This window comes from Uncinocarpus reesii, genomic scaffold (genome assembly GCF_000003515.1).
Source record: "Uncinocarpus reesii 1704 scaffold_1 genomic scaffold, whole genome shotgun sequence".
In the NCBI taxonomy this organism is placed as follows: Eukaryota; Fungi; Ascomycota; class Eurotiomycetes; order Onygenales; family Onygenaceae; genus Uncinocarpus; species Uncinocarpus reesii.
The window spans coordinates 3,703,932-3,728,379 of NW_003052500.1; the positions used below are offsets into that span (position 1 = coordinate 3,703,932).

Here is a 24,448-nt window from a genome sequence, read left to right on the forward strand (position 1 = left end):
TGGAAACCTGCCCGCTAAACCACTTTGTCCTATAGAATGAACATCCTGGATATTTTGCGGCGATTCGGCTTCCGATTGCCATGGACATGATTGAAGTACGTATTTGCGACTGCCAACCCCACCTGACGAATTTATCAAGCCTAACAAATATGTTTTCCTTGCTAAAGTTACATGCTAATTGATCTTTCGATACCGCAGAACAAACTTCGGAACCATGAATACTCTTGCCTCACCCTCCTCGAAGCTGATCTTCGTAGAATGGTCAGCAATGCGAAATCCTACAACGAGAAAAGGTCCACAGTTTTCTCCCACGCTGAGCGTATCCGCAAGATAGTCTCCTCCGTTATGAGCCAGATAAACCCGGCGTACAAGGATAATAAATATGTTCCCTTTTCAACGCCGTTGCCGGAGGTAGAAGAAGGAGCGCAGGGAGGAGAAGAGGAAGATGCGCCCATGGAACGTCCTTCTGAACGGGTACGGTCGCAGACAGCTAATAGCGAAGCTCCTTCTCGGCGAAGTGGCCAGCGCCGTTCACACCGTACACCAACAACAGATCGCGACGTCGAACCAAACGAGACCAGCACCCGTGGTCCAGAAAGGGACAGTTTTGAGCAAGCACAGGAGAGAATCATAAGCGAGATGATCCGTATGAAAGATGAGGAGTACGTCTTGCTACAAAGCTTACCCTTTTATCATTCAGGAATCTAACCAATTCTCATAGTGGTGAAGAGGTGTTCTTCCCTTTTCTAAACAAACCTGACCGCACGTTATACAAGGAATATTACGATATCATCAAGCACCCAACCTCATTGAGGACGATTCTAAAACTTGTGCGAGGCACAGATCGAAGGAAAAACGCCACCAAAGGTTCACCGTTCAAGACATGGGATGCTTTTGCGGAGGAAGTTAGTTATATCTGGCGAAATGCTAGAGAGTTCAATGAAGATGGAAGTGCCATATTTGAACTTGCTGGGGAACTCCAGGTACTATTATTCGCCTAGGAAAGCCGAACCCACGTCAGCTGACTTAAATGCAGAACCATTTTCGCCGGCGCCTTGCGGAGGTACGGAAGGTTGTGCCTGAGCCGACCTCGACTGGCGAAGGCGGTCCAACTCGCATCAAGCTCAGAGTTGGAAGCACGAAGACCCCAGAACCAAACCCGCAAAAGCTGACCTTGAAGTTTCCTGGCAAATCAGCAGAGTCCACTAGTGAGAAACAGCATCCTGGCGTAACTGTCGATAACGAATCCCTTAAAAGGCAACAGGCGCTTGTCAGAGCGGGTTCGGGCGGCGTAGAAACGCCTGCTCCCCCACCGGCATCGACTAGGATTTTACGTGACCGAGCTCCATCCGCTACAAAAAGTCAGAGTTCTACACAACCGCCTGCATATACTCCTCCGACCCCTAGACCCAAAGCTGAAAGCCATACGAGCCAGTCCCCTAAAGGCGTGGCCGCGAGCATTGCCCCGCACAGGCCAGAACCTAAACAACAACCAAACGGTCTTTCATCAGCGACCACCGCGCCCATTCACGCCCCGAACGGCCCCCCATTGACGGCAATGGGCCCGACTGCTACTCCAGTGAATGCCCAGAAGCCTGTCACTCCCATCCATCCTGCAGTTGGGCCAGCAGCAGTCTGGCCACCGAGGAAGTATGGTAAGTGTATCCTCCTCGTAACCGCGGGCTGAACTGGTTTATCAACGTGCTTACACCAAATAGTAGTGCCTAGGACCCGATTGATCACTCACGTAAACCTCCGCACTGAGAGCGGGCCGAAATTCAATCTGGATATTCCTGCCTCTTCCATTAACCCCCGGCAGTCTGTGACTCTGAGTGTCCCCTTCTCTCACAACGTTTTGTACCTCCAGCCGACCGTTGTGTCCAGCAGTCTTGAGCGCCAAACCCAGCTCACAGTGACTGTTGGGAGCCAGAAAATACCCTCGCTTGGCCCGCCGGTAAGGTCTGCAGATTTCACGATCCCTAGGTATGAACTTCGGCTAGGGCCCGGAGTCACTAAGGTTGATGTCGAGATGTACGCAGCACCCGGTAGAGGAGTGGCGAACATAGCCACGCCCAATGGGCCCGGGGTCGAATACGAAGCTTTTACACTCTATATTCATGTTATGCACAGATGAGCTTTTTGACGGTGGCCCATACGGATACAACATTGACAAAACAATGTTGGTGTCCATTACTTTTTGCCGGTCGAGAGCCAAGAGGATTGGGGGTGCATCTTTTAGCAAATCGGCGGGATATAGTGCATGGAGTTTTACTGGCTTCTATTAGCGACATGGGGACTGCCCCGGGGATATTTTCAAGAGGACATCTTCATGTATTATTGTACTCTGTACTACAGCTTCGTTTTTCAATGCGATGTCAGTCTCGTTGCCCTAGTCCCGATGCAGCCTAGCGCCCCCGAAAACCCACGGTAACAAACCCAAAAATTCGCAAAGTTACGGTAAGGTTTTTCGAGAATTTAGAGTTTTGGAACTTTTCTGCGGGTGAATTTTTTTTTTAAAATACCAGCCGAGTCGAGCGTTTCTCTCGCTCTTCTTCCATCCTCCTCAGGTCATCACTCTCACTTCTCCGAGTATCTGTTGCTCTCTTTTGACTCGCAGCCTCTGGGATCTGGTGCTTCGTACTTTCACTTTCGACTGTCCAAAAAGTTTCGCCTTTGTGTGATTTCTGTGATTGCAAAAGCGCCTCTCCGTCACATCCATCCCACCATGTCTACTGAGGTTTATGAGGGTGCCATTGGCATCGATCTCGGTGCGTCGCATATATCCCCAGGATGCCATAGAGATGGAGTAGAGGCGGACAAGCTGACTAGTTTTCTGTTTCAGGCACAACCTACTCTTGTGTTGCCAACTACGAAGGCACCAATGTCGAAATCATTGCCAACGAGCAGGGTAACTACACAACACCATCTTTCGTCTCTTTCAGCGATGAGGAGCGCTTGATCGGTGAGGCCGCAAAGAACCAGGCTGCTATGAACCCCGAGAACACTGTTTTCGATATCAAGTGAGTACCATTGCCTTTTGTGACTGCTTTGCCGGATACTGATGGCCTACGAAGGCGTCTCATCGGCCGAAGATTCGATGACCCCATCGTTAAGAAGGATGTTGAATCATGGCCATTCAAGGTCGTTGACCAGGGCGGCAACCCCATGGTCCAGGTTCGCTATCTTGGCGAGGATAAGACCTTCTCTCCCCAGGAGATCTCCTCCATGGTTCTCATGAAGGTACGTATTTAGGCATACAAGCCAAGTGTTAGGTTTTGGGCAACCGATCTGACTTGTTTATTGCTGTGTAGATGAAAGAAGTTGCCGAGACCAAGCTCGGAAAGCAAGTCTCCAAGGCTGTCGTCACCGTGCCAGCTTACTTCAATGACAACCAGCGTCAAGCCACCAAGGATGCTGGTGCCATTGCTGGCTTGAACGTTCTCCGCATCATCAACGAGCCCACTGCTGCCGCCATTGCTTACGGTTTAGGTTCCGGAAAGTCTGAGAAGGAGCGAAATGTTCTCATCTATGATTTGGGCGGTGGTACTTTCGATGTCTCTCTCCTCAACATCCAAGGTGGTGTCTTCACTGTTAAGGCTACTGCCGGTGATACCCATCTTGGTGGTCAAGATTTCGATACCAATTTGCTTGATCATTTCAAGAAGGAGTTCCAGCGCAAGACCAAGAAGGATCTCTCTGGTGATGCCAGAGCGCTCCGCCGCCTCCGAACTGCCTGCGAACGTGCCAAGCGTACTCTCTCCAACGCCACCCAGACTACTGTTGAGATTGATTCCCTTTTCGACGGAGAAGATTTCAACACTCAAATCACCCGTGCTCGTTTCGAAGACTTGAACGCCAAGGCCTTCAGCGGAACTCTGGACCCCGTCCAGCAAGTGCTTAAGGATGCTGCTTTGGACAAGAGCAAGGTCGACGAGATTGTTCTTGTCGGTGGTTCTACTCGTATTCCCCGCATCCAGAAGTTGTTGAGCGACTTCTTCGATGGCAAGAAGCTTGAGAAGGTAAGAATGAATAAACATTTGGATCATTATGTGGGCTAGCATTGACGCTATCAATAGAGCATTAACCCTGACGAGGCTGTCGCCTATGGTGCCGCTGTCCAAGCTGGTATCCTGTCCGGTCAAGCTACCTCCGCTGATACCCAAGATCTCCTTCTTTTGGATGTTGTGCCTCTCTCCCTTGGTGTTGCTATGGAAGGCAACATTTTCGCTCCTGTTGTTCCCCGTGGCCAGACCGTGCCAACCATCAAGAAGCGTACATTCACCACTGTTGTCGACAACCAGACCACCGTGCAGTTCCCAGTGTTCCAGGGTGAACGTACCAACTGCGATGACAACACTTCCTTGGGCGAATTCACCTTGTCTCCTATCCCACCAATGAAGGCTGGTGAGGCTGCCCTCGAGGTGGTCTTTGAGGTCGACGTCAACGGTATCTTGAAGGTTACTGCCACTGAAAAATCTTCTGGTCGCAGCGCCAACATCACCATCTCCAATGCTGTCGGCAAATTGTCCAGCACTGAGATTGAAAACATGATCAGCGGTAAGTTTCTCTCACTTAAGCAAACTCTAGTCCTAGTCAAATAGGAACTGATCACTCCTGCAGAGGCTGCCAAATTCAAGTCTTCCGACGAAGCATTCAGCAAGAAATTCGAAGCCCGCCAGCAGCTCGAATCATACATCACTCGTGTCGAAGAGATCGTCTCCGACCCATCCATGTCCCTTAAGATCAAGCGTGGTACCAAGGATAAGATTGAATCCGCCCTCAGTGACGCCATGGCACAGCTTGAGATCGAAGAGTCCTCTCCCGAAGACCTCAAGAAGAAAGAGCTCGCCCTCAAGAGACTCATCACAAAGGCTATGGCCACACGATAAACGCAGCCACCTATCAAATATAGCCAAAAAAGAAAAAAAAAAGAGATTCCCCGCGTTCTCAGACAGACATGCATATGATGACAAATCTTCCTACTTTTACCTGATATGAAACCTAATGCATGAATGGGATGGGTGACTTCTTTTCTAATGTTTCTTGCATGACTGTTCTATGGGCTTTTTAAAAAGGGATATGCGCGTTTTTTTAATGTTTTTGATTAGGTAGTTTTCCTATAGTTTGGCTTTCCTTGCTGTTACTTTGAGATGCCAGATCCAGCGCTGTAGGTAGCGACCCGGGAGCTTTCTTTCACGACTTGCGAATGGATAGACTCTGTCAATTCTATCTCCATTATTGTGTACTTGAAGTATTAAGTCGCTCGATCAAAATATCAACTCAAGCGTAGTTTCTCCGGACAGCTGATTATCAGCATACAGATATGGCTCCGCGTTCCGCTCCACCCAAAGACTGGGCTTGGCATTGTTCCGGAAGCTCATGTTGTTCCCCAACAGCACCGCGCTCCGTCCTCCTGAGCCAACGAAGCACAACCCGATATCCCACATCAAATATGTCTCCTCCATTTAGAATAGCCTATGCCGGCACTGCGCGCACGTTGTACCGAAGCAATCATGTCGCTAGAACTCCCAGGCTCATATTCCATGAACTCCACGAGCACAACGCAAGGTCCCAAATGTCGCTGAACGCACCTCTACGTTTACTCAATACTCAAGTTCCAATCCGAACACTACGGAACACCCGCCTATTCTCCACTACTCCTGCCGTCTCCAAAAAGAAAAAGGATAAATCTTCTCGCGCCGCCGAAGAATCTTCTGCAGGAAGCTCCGCCGGTGCTGAAGACCCTCTGGATTTTTCGTCCTTGACCAATGGCATCCAGGATGCTGTGTCACGTCTAAAGGAGGACATATCTAAACTCCGACCAGGCGGACGATTGAACCCGGAGCTCATTGAGAACGTGCGGGTCACGGTCAAAAGTGGTTCGACAGGGAAAGAATCTGTGAAATTAAATGAGCTAGCCCAGGTTATTCCAAAGGGAGGGCGGACGATTACAATTCTGCTGGGGGAAGAAGATGTAGGTGCCTGCTCTACATGCCCCGATGCTTTTGTGTCCCAATCTTTATCTCCTTTGGGAAGCTGACTAGACCCTAAAATTCTATAGTACGCGAAACCGGTCACATCCGCTCTCCAGGCCATGCCCTCTCTCTCACTTAATCCTCAGCAAGATCCACATAACAAACTCCAACTTAACGTTCCTATCCCACCCCCAACCCGTGAGTCCCGGGATCAAGTCCTCAAGGAGGCCAAGGCAGCCATGGAAAAGGCCTCGACGACGGTGAAGAACGCCCGAGCGAACTTGAATAAGAAATTCAAGGCAGCGGGCAATAAGAAAGTTGTGAGGCCCGATGATCTGCACAAGGCATTGGAACAAATGGAGAAGATTACGGCAAAGGGTCAAAAAGAAGTGAAAGATGCGTTTGAGGCGGCTAAAAAGGCTCTTGAGAGAGATTAGACAGTTTGTCGTAGAGCTGGTATAGTATAGATTTCAACTCCTTACTGCGCCTGATAGGAGATTTCGCATGGGTGGAAGTCAACTTCGGTCTTGGGAACTGAGCGATTGTATCATAAAGTAGTCCATTTAGTCCTGTTCTAGAAAATCTACAAACTTGATCAACATGAAATAAAAAGGGTGGAAATATACAAATTCGTGATTTAATAGTACAATCGTCGAATATCAACAACGTTATCTAGGCCGCCTTTTGCGGACTGGTCAAGCGACCGGGTAGGCCTTTCATGAATTTCTCCATAAACTTCTTGGCCTGCACAGAATGATACGTCCCGTTGTTGGTCAAATTCCTGACGACATTCGCAACGATCGGAGAACCTCCATATTTGGCTTTATCCACGAGTGGTTGGTCGTATTTTCCTTGGACCACTGCAGCAACGATTCTCTGCCTCTCTTCGTTGGCCACGGCTTTAAAGCTCACTTCCTTGGGTTTGATAACCTTCCCCTTGCGTTCTGTTTTTTCTTGTGCGTTTGCCGCAATCATAGTTTTCAGCAACTCCAGGACCTCTGCCTTCTCTTCGCTACTCCTAAACAAAACCCTCTTTCCATCCAGTATCCGCTGAGCCAACTCTGGGGCTGGTTCAAAAGAATTGAGGTATCGAGCACCCATCCAATTTAACTTCTCTGCCACGCTCCCAGCATTGGCGACAGTACTATCCCCTCCACTCATCGGCAAAGCTGGCCACGTAGGTTTCAGCATATCCATGCTGTAGGGTTCTGGGTTGTATTGTACCGGGCTCCTGCAAGCATTTTCTTTCTTTTCAAAATCATAGGCTTTGACCGATTCATCGAGAGCCTCCTCGCCTCTATTCCCGGATGTTTTCCGCCCGGAGCGACGGTTTACACGCTTTTGGCCGCCTTGCTTACGCGGCCTGCGCGAGAGAGCATTCGCAGCCGCTAATATATTCTGATTCGTGCCAGGTCGGCGTCTTTGAGGGAGGTTTTTGAACGAAAGTGGCGCACGTCGGATGATGCCTTGACCCTGCCCGGATTGCGGGACTTGTGCGGCAAGGGAGCGGGCGTCTATCGGACCGGAAGAAGATTGGGGGTCAAAAGGTCGATGCGCCGGGCGGTTGGAAGAGGAGGGGGATGACTTTGTAAAAACATTCTGGAGAAGAGACTTTGTGTTTTGGCGACGGGCGGTTTGATCGAAGCCTGCCGTCGGGGGGCGTCGAGGGGGACCTGTTCAGAAAGATTCGATTTAATGTTTTGATCCAGTGCTGACAGAGACGACTTTCAATTTAATGCCAGGGTTCAAAGTCCATACCATTCGAGGCATCATCCCCATTTGTAGAAGTTGAAGAGAATTGCCGTGCGTTTCCCAAACTAGTAACCACTCTGCATCTTAACTGCCGCGCGGGCGCCGTATAGCACCTGGGAATTAAGCCAGCTGCCATTTTCACATTCCACTTCCCGATATCCACGCCGCAATGGACTCGAGCGGATCTGGTCGTCGGATTTGCTTGTCGGTTGAAATCTTTCCAAAGCTCGAGGTCACCTGATATTTGCTTAATCAGCAATAATAACTCGCTTGGCAACTTCAACTCAGCGACGACGAGCGAAAGCCATGCTCTACAACGGTTATCTCAGGAGGCAAAGCCCTTTTTTTTCTACGCGTGTTGATACCTAGCCCTCGCTTGTGAAAGCCTTAGGCTGCGGAAGAGAAACCAAATCGTTCAGCCACTTCGAGCCCGCGTCGCGCGGACAGCACTCGAGAATATGATTCGTCGCAAACCAACTGTCATCACCGTCACATCCGAAGACATTCTCTCCTTTGAAGAATCCCGTCTGCTCCGCGAACGAGAGCAGCAATCTCAGGAGCAAAATAACAGCAAGAACAGCGAAAACGTGTCTGGCGCAGTTGATCCAAACGACGAACTGAAACCACTACCGGGAGATAAAGCGAGGATTATCAGATCTCGAGATGAGCGGATTGGCGTGAGCCGCAGAGGATGAACGAGATCTCGACATGGCTTTGAGTAACCGGGTGAACTACACTTTCACAAAGAGTTAAAGGCTATATCGGGTTTCGTCGCATGAGGGACCCACGCTCTTTTATACCGCCTGCTGTGTCTGCCGCTTGAGAAGAGTGTAACCGTGGGGTTTATGATACCGTTCTGAATATTGACAGAAATACACATGTATCGAAATTATACTGCTCGCAAGCAGGACGCAGCGTCTGGACCTTTTAGCCAGCAAAACCGAGCTCTCTTTATGTCAAGTGATGAAAGTGGGGGTAGTAGAAGGAGCAAAGTGTCCTTTGATTTTCTTTGCCACACGCAGTTCTGAGGACATCTCTGAAAAAGAAACATACTAGGTCAACTGATACACGTTCATGCATAGAAGTTGCTGTATTAGCCGAACGAACCCAATAAAGCCATAGTATAATCGCTACCGACTACGGAGTCCATACGATAGGGACAGGTGGGAAAACAATTCTCCATTATACATTCACGAGTTAAGAATACCCTGAGTACTGTTGGAAATTTTCCAAAAAGATACAAAATGCCCGATCCACAGTACATTAGATCCCGCAAAGGAGCCTGCCTTTGATACATTGAATAAAAATTGGAGCAGCCTGCGCTTCACTCTAAACCCTCTGCGTCGCCAATGGCTCTTCCAGGAAGGTGTCTGTTCCTTCCCATTTTCTCTTCAGCCCCTCTGATGTATAAATACCGGAGATCTCGCCGTCCCATTTTTGATCAACGGTGGTCATAAGCGATTGTTCAAAATCATATGTGCAATAAAGCGCCTCCTTCTGAAAAGGCGAACCAGGCGTGGAGTCAAACTGGATGGGAAAGATGTGGTCAATAGCATTGCGATTAGGTGTCACTACTGATTCTGGAGACGCCGGACTTAGACTTCTACTCGAGAGTTCCAAGTCCCATTGTCTGAAAGAAGGAAGACTTGTTAGCCACATGCCCCTTAGGATAATTAGAAGCCTTATGACTTACGTGACTAGGCGAGTTGGATCCCAGTTGATTCCATCATCCAGATAGGTGACGAACTGGGGGTCGATATCTGTACAGCTTGACAGCATTTCGAACACCATCGGAGGTGATGAAGTGCATAGCCCATTTACGGTACTGGCAGAATGCTCTAACACGCTTTTGTTCCCGGGAACATCTATGTGCAACTGCAGAGGCTTCGAAGCCAGTGATTGTTCGGGGATACCTTGGGTCGCCAATGATTTGAGCTCAAAAGGTTTCGTGGTGTCCACAGATAATGTTGCTCGCACGATATCTAGTTGTGCTTGAATGTCTGGTAGTGACCATTTCTTGGTGCATTGCTCGAGGAGGCGCATATGCCGCGAGAAGTACACTGCCGCATCAGAATATAGCTCCACGTCTGAGGATGAAAGAACTGCCTGTGGTAACCATTATTAGTAATTAGTATGTGATCCGTGACATCCTTTTCGCTGTCAACTTACCGAATGCACCATCAGGCACGTCAATATGCAGTACACCGTGAAATGGATTCCCCTTTGCATGTAGCTCAGGCTAGTTAGGCCGCTGGTTGAAATGATAGCGTCTTGCAGATGATAGATAGCCTTGGCTGACGAATAACACCGAGTCATATGGGTTCTCCAAGAAGTAGGACGCGAACCATCACTCGCGGTAGTAAGCTGCGAACGATGCTGTAATATAACACTGAGATGAAAGTGCACATTCAAATTACCCATGAAATGTGACGAAAGCCAAGGTGAAGAACCCTCTGTTGGAAATACAACTTGGAGATCCGCAGGCAAATTGGCGATCAATTCGTCAAGCGCATTATTATTCGCCGTAAAACGAGGGTCCTTGAGCCCATCACTTTGTCTCTTCGATTGTTTATGAGTGTCGATAAATCGCCTCATATTCAGCGCATTCTGCACTAGATAAGCGTATTGTCGAGATCTTTCCATTTCATATGCGTCTAAGCCGGAAACATTCCAGGTAGTTCCGATATCTACAGTTTCAACATCGACAGCAAAGTCATTGAGCCCTGCACATGTACCAAAGGTTAGTGACCAAATATCCAGGTGAGAGAAGTAAATTGCTCTTTCACTAACCTTGTGGAGCACCGATTAACACCTCAACAATGACAAGTGTTTGCCAAACTCTGGTGGCGACAAGACAGTCTACAGGTTCCATGCCACAAGGTTCACCATCTTTGTGGTAATTGTGATGTTCATGAAGACCAAGGTCCTTAGCCATGCAAACAATTGTTTTCACCAATTGCCAGGATCGATAATAATATCCATTCTTTGGCACCGCCTCACGCGCCTTCAGCAACAGCAATAATGCCTGGATTGTACTGAGCCGAGGGGCCTCGAGGAAGGTTGACTCATGTCCTAATGAAGTCAGCACACCTTGATCATCCACGACGATTCTAAACACATACTATTTGCTAGAGTGAGCCATCGCATCCCTTTTGTTTGGTCGTGGGATGCCATTCCGGCACAAGCAAATATTGCTTCGAGCAAAAGGGAAGGGATCTTTGTCTTATCGGCTTCCCATTGTCGATAAAAGTCGTCCCTGTGAATCACGGGAATGTAGGGATGGATTTTGTCGAAAAATACTTCGAAATACTTATGCGCCTCCTCTTCGCCCGGCATTAGCTCCTCCGGGATAGCAAGGGTCCCATTTGATTCCGTATAAGTTGATAATAGCGTATCATCTTCTGGGCACGAGATTGTAGGAGTAGGTAATCCCTCAATCCGTGATTGCTGGCTAATATACTGAGCTAGATTGACACCGTTAGATTAGACTATATCATAACTGAGGAAGATAAATTACCAATCCCACTATCATCAACCTTTAAAGGACCAAAACAATCCGTTAAATCCTGAATCGGGGGGCGATTGAGCTCTATCACCGGGGTTGGCTGTAGTTCTTGTGAGGGCAAAGGACGTGGCGATAGAGGGCAAACCGACGGTGAAGGAGTGGGCATCGACGAATTAGCGGATGGAGTAACGAGATTAGCAATATTGGTATTAAGTGGAGTATAAATAAAGGGTTCCTGCAAAGAGCTGCTTCTTGACATCACGTCGGATGTAACGAAATGAATCTGATTTTCGGAATGACCAAGGTACGGTTGCGGTTGTGGTTGCGCTAACCGAGCGACGTTGTTACCAACCGACTGCGCTGCATGGAATCCATCAAGAGCGAATTCAAAATGGAATTGCTCCGGATTGTGGATGTGATGTGTGGCAGAAGCTTGGGATCCTAAGGGTTGGAAGGTATCAGGTTGGGCAAATGATCGTAAAGCCCCCAAGTCCTGCCCAAACAGAGAGCTTTCGTGCTGATTGCCCCAATTCGGTGGAAAGCACTTGACTTTCAGCCTGTTACAAGCCGCACAAGGCCAGATATTACTTGTTGCAGAATCGCATTTTATTTTTCGTTTCCGGCAACCGCTGCAGGCTCTCGTCACTGGAATCTAGTTAGCACATTCGCTTAATGTATAGACCGACGGATCAAAGACCAACCCTTGAGGCGCTTATGTCTATTATGCTCATCAACAAAAACGTAGCCTTGAGATAACCATTAGCGGTTGTTCTTAAAATAAAAAAATAAAAATGGGGGAAATACTTCTAAGACCCTCTCGGGGAGAGGAGTTTCCAACAGTAAAATTGAATGGTTGCATTATGGCTTTTCGGTGGAAATTGATTAGTGAAGCTGCTAGAAGATTGATCAAGCTTTCCCGGCAGATATTATGGTTCAAATATCGGTTTCGGAAACGTGGAGTTATGGTAGGAGAAGGCTTCCAGGCGGTCAACGGATAAAGGAAGCCACAAAGAAACAAACGAGCGCAGGATGTGCAGTTATCGATAGTATTATCTTGCGTCAAAATGATGTTGGCTTAAGCTGAGAGGGTCGGGAGCGTCTTGAAAAGCCGCTGGAATGTTGGGAAGGAAGAATATTATGTGCAAAGCTCTGGTCCAAGAACGAGTGTGAATGAAGGAGTCTAGAAAGATAAATACGAAATTAAAGTCTCCGTTGGAGGGACAGCAGCGTTATCGACTGACTCAGATAGGTTGTGGGAGGATCCGAAGAGGATTATATAAATTGACCGACTGAAGAGGAACGTACGACATGATCCTGGTGACGTACATAGCTGCGAAAAGGCAAAAGTCGGCGAATTTTGGGGACAGATTTGGGGGTAGAAAAAGTGGCCTTCAGCAGGGAACAGTCAGGCTATGGGCCCCGGCAGCTAGCCATTACTGGATGGCTGCAGACTTGAAACAATCTATATCAGACCTAAAAGATTAATTGTAACTGACTAGACAACCCACGAAGCGGGCAAAGAGCGGAGCGCACAGGGGCTAGTTTGACGTACCTGCGTAAGGGACTGGAGTGCTGCATTGACCAACATAGCCATGATCAAGGGTTGAAGACCGCCATGCGAGGGGATTGGGGGCCACAAGGGCGGTAGGCTCCACAGACAGGCGCGAGCGGGAAGCTCAAGTCTAGGAGCATCGACGGCTGGAGATGCGAGCGCACAGCATGAACTGATGCAGGCTTGTTACCTGAAGATGTAAATAAGCAGCCTAGGGGACAGCCCTGACCAAAACCTGATCGACATTTGAGGGCTGCAGGCACTTGTCCTGCACAGCATCTTTTGATTTCTGGGTTCCAACAGTTAAGCATGGGCATACATTGGCTGTCAGGCAGAAGATCAGTCCATGAGACCGCCGAATACATTGGCCCCAACAGTCTGAGCCCGCTGAGAGTCTTCGTGACATTGAGATTGCCCGAAACGGACTAGTGTCGCGATGCTATTTTTGTCTCTCGATGCCGTGAAGGACAAGCAAATATCGACAGGGAAGGGCGGCTCATGGCGGCGGTGGTGCTCGCATATACTGCTCGCACTTGTGGCCCGCCGCAAACCTGCTCAAGAATGATTCCGGCCCAGGACTAGGTCATCACAAGCGGCGCATTTCACGGAGACGAGCTCCTCATACTTGAGTTGCCCTATCCTGGCAACAGTAATACGCCAACAAGTTATGATGCCTTTTATGGAACCTATGTATGGCCCCGGAGTTAAAGCCCTGCAGGGATTACCTGCATGTCTCCAGAGCATGCACAGATGTGGCTGATCGATGAACCCACAACCAAACTTCACGACGCTGCCGCACCGGGCCGCGAAAGAGCTTGTCAGCTTCGGCAAAAGCCTTCTGGCCGGGTAGTTATTTGATATTTGAATTCGTACACCTGGCTCTGACCGACGAAAGTTGATACATGACACAACTAAACGGCGCGATTCCATAGCGAAGTGCGATTCGGGGATAATAACCTGGATTTGTCTCGAAGACCTGAAGCATTGCACTTAAGCCCTGGAAAGATCAGGTCTTTCATCAAGGATGGACGAATGTTTTCTCCATGGCTTCTGGCTCGTGCAACTCTTCTCTGGCAACGTAAACTCGTTAACTCACTAACCAGTTTACTAGTTATTTAAGACAGCCAGGATTCAAATCTCTGTTACTAGCGATGTAACTCAGTCGGCCAAACGCAACCCGGCTGCTGTCGACCAATCTCAACCCCACATGCGCCGGTGCAGTCAGCGCTTAGGAGATTTGGCGAAGAGCACGGACGGTGATTCGCTCGTTGACGCATTACCGATTGTTGCAGAGATTGCTGGCGGCCTCTCCCTTTTGCTCGCACAACGACCCCTTTTCGCAGCTCTAAAACACCCGAATAAAGAATTTCTTCTGTTTCCCGGGCACCAATTGAAGATCTGTTAGGGAAATGGCGAATGTTAGAGGTTCTTGTGTCGCAACTGATGCTTGAGACATGGGTGTCGACTTGGCCCCGACGCAGCCATTCATGTCTCTCGTAACTAGTTAAGTGGTAGGCAGGGTCCAAGCAAGGTTGATTTAGCAAACTAATAGCAGAGCGGCTCGCTGTTGGTTGCTCTCCAACCCCATCATCGCCCAGCATTGGGAAGACAACCGTGCCAGACCAGAATAAACGATTGGCCCCTTAGCCACACACCCTTGTCGAGATAAGCAAAGTTGGCTTTCCGCTGGGCCAGAAGCTCGATAAAATGCGTGTGTCAGCCCTACCACTTGTTTCCGAATGTTGTTTGCCACAGCCCCCCCAAATGCATTGTGCGGACATGTTTGTTATTCCCGGGATCGGGTGTGATTCATCTTGAAACGCTTTTCAGTTGTCTGGAAGAAGTCAATAGCTCAAATTCGAACTCGGCTATGGTAGTACGTACAATTGAGGACATGGAGCTCATTCGGATGTCATCCCTCTAGCTTCCCTTGTCTTTGCTGCGGTTTGACGAGTGTCCTTACTCCTGAGTTTGCCCGGATTTGTGTTGGAGAATCATGAAACATCCCGCAACTTGGCCTTTCTGCACACTCCTGTTGTTCTTGATGGTATGGCGATAGCATTGAGTGGATTTCAGGATGTTGGTCTCTGCCACCTAGTGGGAATTTGGTGCTGGCCAACCATTTCCTCATGTGTGAATGGTAGTTAGCTAATAATCAACAGACAGACTCCATCACTGCCCCTTTCAATTCGATGACGACAACTCAAAGCCTCAACAGCAGATTGTCACAATGTACTTTGTGTACAGCACAGAATTTGTGCCATCTGATCCAAAACTATACCATCCACTTCTTGCTTCTTTTGCTTGTCATGACAAGTGTCTATGTTATGAAACGACGAAGGGGCACAAGAGCATAGCATTCCTCATGAAACAACCTCATGTGATGTGGTACAGCTCCAGCACTCTGGTTCGTGCGGCCCTGCAGCTGCATGAGTATTCACAAAGATAAAGCCAAGTTGCGCCATTAAAACATTTCGATACTGGTATCCGAGTTCAAGGCCGACAAATTGTGCCCATGATGGTCTGAAACGTGAGACCACCGGCCTGGGAGACAAGGGTCACAACTCGCCGGGCCATTCCCTTTCCGATCTTTGCTGGAGCTGGCCCTCTGAGAGGTATTCGAAATCACACGACCCTGGCAGATAAACCCAATGCTAGGATGAATGCAACGCCAAAGCAAGACTCGAGGCCCGTCAAATGCACCTTGCTGCTGTGCTATCAAATAATAGTTCGTCCATGCTTCCAGGCAGAAAGAAAGCGGTGGCAGGTTAAAGTTAAGGCCCTGTGGCTCTAACCGGATTAGGCCTAAACGCCGGTAACGATACGCTTGTCCTGTAAGCCGGTGACAGTACACCCCCACTAGCAAATCCCCGCTTACCTAATCGCTATATCCCGACGCTCTGCGCCCCCAACGGGCAGTGATCACACGAAGACCCTCCGTTCGTGTTGATCTTAGCAATTCGCTCTATGCGAAACTGGACCTGCATTTTCCTCTGCCTGCTTCTGCCCTCCGAGTCAATGCATTGTGCCTGACGGTTGGGGGAGAGTGACTTGAAACAGCCGTCTGCACATTACTGCTTTCAGCGAAGAATTCTCTACTTGAAAAGCGAGAACCTGGGACTTGCCTCGCCGTAAATATCTTACTGTTTTCACTGCATAGTCACCTACCTAAGCGAGGTAGAGAGAATTTGTGCATCGGCAGCGTGAGAGAGGCGTATCCATTCCTCTGGGAACGACGACGGACCGTCCAATATCAGCCATAATGCAGAGCGTCCAGAACGTCAATCCCAAAATCATCAGTGCCGCCGACTTGCCAAAACGCCAATCTCCACACAAGGCAACGTCGCCGTCTGGAAAAGATGACCTGTTTGACGGGACGATTTTTGCGAGCAGCAATTTTGTTACGCCACCTTGGAAGGATGACCCGTTTGGCACTTATCTCGAGGAGTGGGAGAGTGAAACAAATAGCATAGAGACTGACGACGACATTGAAGAGCCGATTGATGAGCAGGAGATATACGGTACGCCCTTGACCCTGCGTCATTTCTTGCGTCCAGTTTCTCATCTATAGCCCAATGCTGACGCGCATCAACATCCGACAGATTTAATATCTACCATCATGGACCCTGAACATCCCATATCCCTTGGCGAACTTGCTGTTGTATCGCTTCCGGACATCTCCATCACCCCGGCCTTGCCCCAGAACCCTTCCTCGCCTCTTCGCAAGGTCACTGTGTTAGTCACGCCAACCATCACCCATTGCAGTCTTGCCACTGTGATTGGGCTGGGTGTTCGGGTCCGACTGGAACAGAGCTTGCCACCACGATTTAGGATTGAAGTAAAAATCAAAGAGGGAACGCATAGCACGGGCGAGGAAACAAATAAGCAGCTAGCAGATAAAGAGAGGGTTGCGGCTGCGGCGGAAAACACCGCGCTCATGAGCTTGATTGACAAAATGTTGGAGTTATGCAAATAAACGGGATGAGACGGCTATGGGATAATTGCATGGTTATGGCGTTTCTGATATTTCTGGTAAGATGCAACTAGGTGGCATATTTCGTTGATTTTGTCTCTCGTCAATTACAGCAACATCGCTTTTAGGCCTCTTCAAAAGTAGCTAGCGTGTAAATAGCTATTATTCGGTCTCTTGCTCTGAGATCCCCAGTTCCTATAGTACAGTACACTTTTCTACCCCAAATCTACCCTTCTCCAAGAATTCCGCTCTCCTTCAATCCCTTCCACAGCTCCGGTTCTAAGAATTTACTCACAGTAACGTCCTCTGCCAACCCTTTCCGTCTTCTTGTTTTGAGAACGAAATCCCTCGCCGTCGCCATGGCGCTGGCCATCTCTAGAGGCCGCAACTTCACCTCCCTATCCAACGGATCACCAGGAACGACGCTCCACTTGTCAAACACTAATGATACCGTTGCCTGACCTTGTGTGTGTATTCTAAGATCTGTCTCAAAGCCAAACGAGTCGATCACAGGTATTAACCCGCGGACTGAATACAGCGGCGTGCCGGCGATAGGTCCATCGGTGAGGACATGACCTCGCCGCCGTGAGAGCACAGTGTAAATGGACGCAACCGAGTCAGCCGGACCGATCATGGAGCAGGTATATATTGGTTCCATGAGGCGGGGGGACGCCATGAGGAAAGAGGAATAAATGGCGCGTCGGGCGGTCGGGATGATTTGACCTCCGCCTCGGAAAATGGCTTGGTCAGCGAGTGAAATGTCTGTGAGGCGGAATTTGGTATTTCGGATGGCTGGACAGGCGCAAGTTAATATCGCGATGAAGTGTAAGGGGAGAAGAGGTTAGATGAACTTACGTTCTTCGCACAGCGGGCCTTCGCGGGTACCCCAGCTAAATCCTTGGCGGATAGAGTCTCTTACTGTCGCAAGCTGCTTTTTATCAACCTGCGACGGTAGAGTGTCGTCCTGGAGTATATTAGGCCCCATGTCGTCAGGTCCAAATGCCCAGATACTTCGAGCGGCCAACTTATCCCAGTCATACTTCTCCTCGAAGAATTTAGCTACCTTCCTCGTTGGATCTCGGATACGGACATGGCCAGCTTCTATATCCTCAGCGATGCCATCATCCAAAGGTTCAGCGACCATTGTGATTTTATTTTTCTTATTGGGTGTCATGGCATAACACATTATGGCGGAAGTTTCAACGACCGTTTCACAAAACCTCGTAACAGGATCTGAGACTTTGAGCTCCATCTCAGCATACAGTCGGCGCAGATCGTGGAGTACGCAGTCCATATAGAGCTCGCCGGTTCCAAGAACAATGTGCTCTCCAGATTCTTCAACTTTTGTGGAGATAAGGGGATAGCTCTTGTTGACTTTTCGGAGGCCTTCTAGCATCTTAGGAAGTTCGGAAGGATTGATGGGCTCAACGGCAACTTTGAAGACGGATTCGGTCATATGGTGGATTGGTTTGAAAATATACGCATCCTCGTCGTCCTCCAGGCGGAGCGGGACTAGTGTAGCTGTTTTGACAATTGAATTGTCGATTCCACTTAAAAGCACCCAGTTTCCAGCAGGAACGCCGCTTGTAGGTATATTGTACCGAGATTCAGCAATAAAGGTGTCTATTATTGTGGCAACAAGCATGTCTTCTTCATCATCAACCGTATACTCCTGCCCCAGAACCCTGACTTGTTGACCAGGGCGAGCCGTGCCACTCATAATTCTCCCAAACGCGTGAAAGCCCGCAGCGTCAACGGTATTAAATAGTTTTGTGACATGAACGACGAGCTGGCCGTTTTGGTCGCAGGAAGACATTCCAGCGGCAACCTTTGTGTCGAGTGGGCCAGTATAATATTTCTCAAGAAATTTCGGGGCACCTTCTAATGGCGAGGGAATGTGTTCCACGATCATATCCACGAAGCCCCCAACAGGCCCAAAAAACTGTTCACATACTAAATTCAAAAGAACCTTTGCATCTGATTTGAGCTGTGAGGGCTTTAAGCTGATTCCAAGCGTGGCAAGGGTCTCCTTCAGATCTTCTGGGCTCTCGCTTATCGTATGGGAGAATATTTTATAAATGGGTTCCAGAACGAAGTGGACAAACGACCGTTTCGAAGACTCTTCTACCCCTTTTCTTGTGAATTTCCTGCTCTTTGGGCTATAAAAGATGTCTCCCCACAGACGAATGGCGAATTCAGAGATGTCGATCTTAGAGTATGTATCCGCGTACATCTTCGCAAATGATTGAAGGGTAAAGCACCAGTTCATTGCAGTGCACGCAAATGCCACATTGCCCTTCTCGGGACTCAGTCTCCTCCGTTCTCCCTGCCCAGGTAGTGTTTTCTCGATAACTGTGTTGACTTCTTCGATCACATGTTTGAGCTTGAAATAAGCATCGGTTGGATGTAGCTTGAGTTCAAGAATCAGGCGATCCATTTTATTCACGACCAGCGTGAGAGGAAGATCTTCGAGGACAGCGTATTTGATGATCTGTTCAGTGTTAATCTGGACGCCTTCCACCACATCCACAACTAGAACAACGCCATCGACCAATCTGAGTGAAGCTGCTACTTCGTCGACAAAATTGACATGGCCGGGTGTATCCAAGATGTTGAGCAGGTAGGACTTCCCCTTCGTCCCCTGTAATACCAGGCTCATTGGCGACGATTTTATAGAAAGGCCCCTTTCCCGTTCAAGGAGGTGCACATCAGTGTATCGTAGCTGTTCATCCCTTGCTTTTCCTGTCCTTCGATCGAGTTTCGCGGCGATGTCATGCGTCTCCATTACTAGGGTGTCCATGAAGGCGGTTTTTCCGTGATGCAAATGGCCCACTAGCGCAATATTTCGTATTTGGTCGGGGAAATTCAACATATCCGTCATGAACTCGCGCGAATAAAACACCGGGGGTAGATCTGCTTCCTGTACGGCAAATTTCTTCTGTTGCACGGGGGCGATGATAGGTTGGGATAATGGTTGTGCATCTTCTTCCTCTACTAAGGTTTCAACCTCAGTCCCGTAAACCTGTTGCGCGGTAGGATAATATTGCTTGTCTTCATGAAGGACGACGGCATTCGAGGGGCCCTGTTCTAGAATCAAGATTCAACATCAGCCTGTGAACAGTTAAATCACTGCTTCCGCGCTTCCCGCCTCACCATCTATTTCCATCAATTGCTGGTCCGGAGCAGCTGAAGCTTCTTCTCCTTCCTCCGACTCCGATTCATAGGCATATGCCCGTGCGGGCACCTCGCCATGCTGCTCTTCCTCCTCACTCTCTTCCGCGCCTCCGATGTAGTTTCCAAACCTATGCAAACGGCATTAGCAAAGATGGCGCATTTTTAACAATGGATGATGCGCTTAAAAGTACACATGCCGAAATGCCCACTTACTCGTCGTAGAGGTCGTCCATCTTGAAAGAGCGCGGTCACTCAATCCACTTTGCAACGGTTCTCCCGGCACAAGGAGCACGGGTCGTATCACACTGTGAAGCACGACTCGAAAAGCAAAATAGCTTCGACTGATCCACCGACACCACACCTGCAGGAACTTAAGTACAGAAGCGAATACTGCTGCTCGTCCGTTTGTTCATCTCAACGCGAGGAATTCATGGACTACTTATGTAATCCAGACGGGTTCTTGGCGGAACCTTATTGGGGGCTAGGCCCAAAGCGGCGAGGAGCTTGCTTTACCATACCATACAAGCCCCGCCGCCAGTTGCGTACTGACATCTCGATCAACCTCGTAATGACGTTACGATCTCAACAAAATCTCGCCGCTCAAAAAGAGAGAGAAACTGAGGTTTTTGCGATCGAGAATTCGATATCAAAGCTGATTTGCAAATCTTGAGAATCGGATGCGTCGTTGTTGAAAAGTAAAAGAAGTGCTCTCGAAAAGTTGCCATCCACCTACAAAAGCCCAATTGCTCCGCCACCAGTCAGCTTTCCCATCCCAACAATAGTTCGAAGTGATATCCCTCGTTGAATCCATTCTGCTTCTCTTTCTTCCATCTGAACATCCAGCTCTCGTTTTCCTATTCTTTTTGACATCCTTTTTCACTCTCTGATCTCTGCACCGAAAATGTCTTCCCGTCCTCCAGTCTATATTGTCTCCGCTGCCCGTACCCCACTCGGTTCCTTTCTAGGGTGAGGAGCTTTCCCGGCCTAAACAACGAGCACAGGAATAGCCACGGCCATTTCCTGGCCTGCTGGGCTATTGGGCTGGCGAAACACTTCGCAGGAGCTTAGCATGCTAATTGAAATGCGTATAGTGCACTTTCCAGCCTGACGGCCCCCCAGTTAGGTTCCCATGCGATCAAAGGTAGAAGGCCTGCATCCCCAAACAACCATGGATCTCTGGCTTGACTAACAAGAAGTCTTTTAGCTGCACTGGCAAGAGCCCCTGGAATCAATCCTGAAGATGTAGAAGAAGTGTTCTTCGGTAACGTCTTATCCGCAAAGTAAGCTTGTTATGCTGTTCCGAGTGGATCGAAACAATGGCCTGACCGTGAACTGCTTGAAGTGTTGGACAAAACCCTGCTAGACAATGTGCTCTCGGCGCTGGACTCTCAGACTCCACTGTCTGCACCACCGTTAACAAGGTGTGCGCGTCCGGACTCAAGGCCGTCATCCTTGGTGCGCAAACCATTATGACCGGTAACGCCGATATCGTCGTTGCTGGCGGTGCTGAATCCATGTCGAATACCCCCCATTACATCCCTAATATGAGAAATGGTGCCAAATATGGCCACCAGACCCTTGTCGATGGAATCATGAAGGACGGCCTGTCCGATGCTTATGGAAAGAAGGAACTCATGGGTCTTCAAGCTGAAGAGTGTGCTGAGGATTACGGCTTCACCCGGGAACAGCAAGATGAGTATGCTATCAGAACCTATGAACGTGCACAGGCCGCTCAAAAGTCGGGGGGTTTCGATTTTGAGATTGCCCCGATTGAAATCCCCGGCGTCAGGGGTAAGCCAGCGACGCTCGTCGAGAAAGATGAAGAGCCGAAAAACGTGAGTGCTCCTAACCCCCTAATCTTTATTTGTTTTATCTAACCAGTTTACAGCTTCATCACGACAAGCTCCGCGCGATTAAACCCGCTTTCATTCCTAACGTTGGCACCGTCACTGCCCCCAACTCCTCCCCGCTCAATGACGGTGCGGCCGCTGTTGTTCTCGTCTCCGAGTCCAAACTCAAAGAACTCAATCTGAAGCCCCTCGCCAAAATCCTCGGCTGGGGTGATGCTGCCAAAGCACCCAGCAAATTTACCACCGCTCCGTCCCTCGCTATCCCCAAAGCTTTGAAGCATGCTGGTGTCGAACAATCTGCAATTGATGCTTTCGAGATCAACGAAGCCTTTAGCGTTGTTGCACTTGCCAATTTGAAACTCCTCAATCTCTCAGAGGATAAGGTTAATATCCATGGTGGTGCCGTTGCTTTGGGCCATCCACTCGGTGCAAGCGGCGCTCGTATTTTGACGACTTTACTTGGTGTTTTGAGAGAAAAGAAGGGCAAGCTTGGCTGCGTCGGCATATGCAATGGTGGTGGTGGAGCTAGTGCCATGGTTGTTGAATACTTGCAGTGAATTTCGACATCTTTGCAACTTCGTATGACGCTCTCGTAGAGATGTTATTGATGCATTTCCAAAGGAATGCGACAGCTAACATTATAAGATAAGCATAATGCCAGCGTCCACATCGCCGTGCCATGATGTCTTGCTCTATTTTTCAGAATTATTCGATATCCCAAAGAATTCTAGTCAGCCAGCTTTCGATTAGAAGCCTTTAATAAAGCAATTATACAGTGCTAAGCCCCTCCCATATATCATTGCATATTTACAGGGAAATTTGTTAAAGTCTTGGGTAAATATTCAAAAAAAAAAAAAGGGAAATATACAATATTAAGCAAAAGCGCCCACCAAAGCCATGAGTGCCGCTCCTCCGGCAACTGCAAGGCATGCCTCGACTCTATTCCGCCCTCTCAACGTCTCATAGCTCCTATCGCTCAGAAAGTCCTCGGCTAACAACTCCACTAGCCCGGCAAATAACAATAGACCGCTGCTGAAAGCATTGGTCATCCCCACTGTCAGCAATCCGGTTTCACTTGCTGGGTCATACAGGGTATGGAGGCCTAATCCAATCGCCTGGCCGATTGGGGTGGTAGTTCCATACGCCAGGGCCATAAGCCATGGTTTGGGAGAAGAAGCCGGGAATAAATCCGGTATGAGCGAGGCAATTCGCGCACCGAGGGCGAAACCTTCAAATGTCTGATGGAAAGATATTGCAACAAGGAGGACAATGAAATTTGCACCGGTGGCGACGCTGAGGGCCATTCCAATGAAAACGCTATGGAAGAGGATTCCAGCTTCGAGAAGAAGGCATTGTATCAGTTGCTTCTGAGCGTGCTGTGAACGGGAGGTGTTGAAGTGGCTGTGGCTGTGGCTATGGCGGTGAGTGCGCGATGGATGGCTGGCCCTAGATGGAATACTATCGAAATCGGAAGAGTCATCAGGGAAAGGATCAAGTTCTTCCAGTGGCAGGCTTTCGTCGTTCACCTGATGTCGGCTCTCAAGGTCTTTGTTTGACATCGGGCTGACTCCGTTTATAAGGTTCTCTTCAGACGCACTTGAGACCGGATGGGAACCACGAGATGTTCGACGCTTTCCACGTCGGATTCTAGAGATATGAGCGTTGTGGCCAAGGTCCTCATCATCTCCTCTTGAACCAAGATCCTCATGGTGATGGTCGTGCGATGCCGTGTCCATCAGCGTATCATACTCGCTTCCATGCATGTGTCCTGCACCTCTCATTGCAAAAAACATTTCAATTGTAACCACGAACATCACAGCAACCATTGCGACTAGCCCAGCAGTAGCCGGATAACCCCGATTCCAAAAATGTGGGAGACATGGGTTCGTGAGAGAAATGAATGCCGTAGGAAGTAAATGGACAAAAGCCGTTGCGATGAGGACCCCTGTCCCGAAATGTCTGGACAAAAAGAGAAAACGCCGCGGAATCGGGAGTCGAGGGAATCGGCGAGCAATTATAGGAAACGAGCAAGCTAGACTCCAAGTCCACGTCAGCCACCGTTCAGCGGGATAAGGACGAAACTGGGCTCTATAAAACCCACCTAGCGTGCTTAGAACGAGTATGAGAAACAACGCAATAACATGAATTGGAGTATTATATGATCCCGACTTGGTCGTACTACCGCAAGCCGGCCTTGTGCCCGGCTGCGGCTGACCGGGCGCAACTCCCTGCGCTCGTGTATTCAAGCTCCGCCGCTCTAACTCTGCTCTCAAAAGTGAGACGGGGACGTCGGCTAGGGAGGAAATATGAGGCCCTACATCTAACAACCATTATCAGTTTTGTCCATACGATTTCGATTGCAGGATCCCCGCTTCCAGCCATTGAACCGGGGGAGGAACAGACTTGAGATTAACTCACATTCAGCCATTTTTGCTAGCAGGAGGTTCTCGACGCCTATTTAAGACCCCGAGTCTTCTCTAAGATGAAAACGTTATCTCGCAGATATGCCCATGACAAACAGAAGGTGGCGCAACACCGTCTAATATATAGGAATCCGAAATGACTGTTCTTCCGGTAGTTAATCCCGCTAGAGCCCGAGCCAGTCGAAGGGAACGGTGAAAGGGAATACGGAACCAATGGCAGGAAAATAATTGTAAAATCCAGCTC

At 49.0% G+C, this 24,448-nt stretch overlaps 10 protein-coding genes across 10 annotated transcripts; 6 read left to right on the forward strand and 4 right to left on the reverse strand.

The window, feature by feature from the left end:
* Nucleotides 1–80: 80 nt before the first annotated feature.
* On the forward strand, nt 81–2,134 carry UREG_01465 (uncharacterized protein; the record flags this gene model as incomplete). The annotated part of the gene is made up of 5 exons (XM_002541903.1): nt 81–95; nt 199–662; nt 722–905; nt 1,037–1,655; nt 1,722–2,134. The coding sequence occupies 5 exons, from the start codon at nt 81–83 to the stop codon at nt 2,132–2,134; spliced, it is 1,695 nt and encodes a 564-aa protein (XP_002541949.1).
* Nucleotides 2,135–2,725: 591 nt separating this feature from the next.
* On the forward strand, nt 2,726–4,889 carry UREG_01466 (heat shock protein SSB1; the record flags this gene model as incomplete). Its single annotated transcript, XM_002541904.1, has 6 exons — nt 2,726–2,768; nt 2,843–3,020; nt 3,075–3,240; nt 3,312–4,019; nt 4,077–4,557; nt 4,621–4,889. The coding sequence occupies 6 exons, from the start codon at nt 2,726–2,728 to the stop codon at nt 4,887–4,889; spliced, it is 1,845 nt and encodes a 614-aa protein (XP_002541950.1).
* A 686-nt stretch (nt 4,890–5,575) lies between these two features.
* On the forward strand, nt 5,576–6,412 carry UREG_01467 (uncharacterized protein; the record flags this gene model as incomplete). The annotated part of the gene is made up of 2 exons (XM_002541905.1): nt 5,576–5,974; nt 6,062–6,412. The coding sequence occupies 2 exons, from the start codon at nt 5,576–5,578 to the stop codon at nt 6,410–6,412; spliced, it is 750 nt and encodes a 249-aa protein (XP_002541951.1).
* Nucleotides 6,413–6,647: 235 nt separating this feature from the next.
* Nucleotides 6,648–7,863, reverse strand: UREG_01468 (uncharacterized protein; the record flags this gene model as incomplete). Its single annotated transcript, XM_002541906.1, has 2 exons — nt 6,648–7,648; nt 7,734–7,863. 2 exons carry the CDS (start codon nt 7,861–7,863, stop codon nt 6,648–6,650), a joined length of 1,131 nt encoding a protein of 376 aa, XP_002541952.1.
* Nucleotides 7,864–9,056: 1,193 nt separating this feature from the next.
* UREG_01469 (uncharacterized protein) lies at nt 9,057–11,063 on the reverse strand (the record flags this gene model as incomplete). The annotated part of the gene is made up of 5 exons (XM_002541907.1): nt 9,057–9,357; nt 9,421–9,833; nt 9,897–10,450; nt 10,518–10,799; nt 10,850–11,063. The coding sequence occupies 5 exons, from the start codon at nt 11,061–11,063 to the stop codon at nt 9,057–9,059; spliced, it is 1,764 nt and encodes a 587-aa protein (XP_002541953.1).
* A 2,450-nt stretch (nt 11,064–13,513) lies between these two features.
* UREG_01470 (uncharacterized protein) lies at nt 13,514–14,189 on the forward strand (the record flags this gene model as incomplete). The annotated part of the gene is made up of 2 exons (XM_002541908.1): nt 13,514–13,630; nt 13,896–14,189. 2 exons carry the CDS (start codon nt 13,514–13,516, stop codon nt 14,187–14,189), a joined length of 411 nt encoding a protein of 136 aa, XP_002541954.1.
* Nucleotides 14,190–16,046: 1,857 nt separating this feature from the next.
* UREG_01471 (protein FAM96B) lies at nt 16,047–16,760 on the forward strand (the record flags this gene model as incomplete). The annotated part of the gene is made up of 2 exons (XM_002541909.1): nt 16,047–16,305; nt 16,387–16,760. 2 exons carry the CDS (start codon nt 16,047–16,049, stop codon nt 16,758–16,760), a joined length of 633 nt encoding a protein of 210 aa, XP_002541955.1.
* Nucleotides 16,761–16,983: 223 nt separating this feature from the next.
* On the reverse strand, nt 16,984–20,164 carry UREG_01472 (116 kDa U5 small nuclear ribonucleoprotein component (U5 snRNP-specific protein); the record flags this gene model as incomplete). The annotated part of the gene is made up of 4 exons (XM_002541910.1): nt 16,984–17,549; nt 17,613–19,844; nt 19,911–20,059; nt 20,145–20,164. The coding sequence occupies 4 exons, from the start codon at nt 20,162–20,164 to the stop codon at nt 16,984–16,986; spliced, it is 2,967 nt and encodes a 988-aa protein (XP_002541956.1).
* A 668-nt stretch (nt 20,165–20,832) lies between these two features.
* Nucleotides 20,833–22,338, forward strand: UREG_01473 (acetyl-CoA acetyltransferase; the record flags this gene model as incomplete). The annotated part of the gene is made up of 5 exons (XM_002541911.1): nt 20,833–20,897; nt 21,023–21,072; nt 21,136–21,211; nt 21,295–21,766; nt 21,820–22,338. 5 exons carry the CDS (start codon nt 20,833–20,835, stop codon nt 22,336–22,338), a joined length of 1,182 nt encoding a protein of 393 aa, XP_002541957.1.
* A 315-nt stretch (nt 22,339–22,653) lies between these two features.
* Nucleotides 22,654–24,209, reverse strand: UREG_01474 (uncharacterized protein; the record flags this gene model as incomplete). Its single annotated transcript, XM_002541912.1, has 2 exons — nt 22,654–24,101; nt 24,200–24,209. 2 exons carry the CDS (start codon nt 24,207–24,209, stop codon nt 22,654–22,656), a joined length of 1,458 nt encoding a protein of 485 aa, XP_002541958.1.
* Between the last annotated feature and the right edge of the window lie 239 nt (nt 24,210–24,448).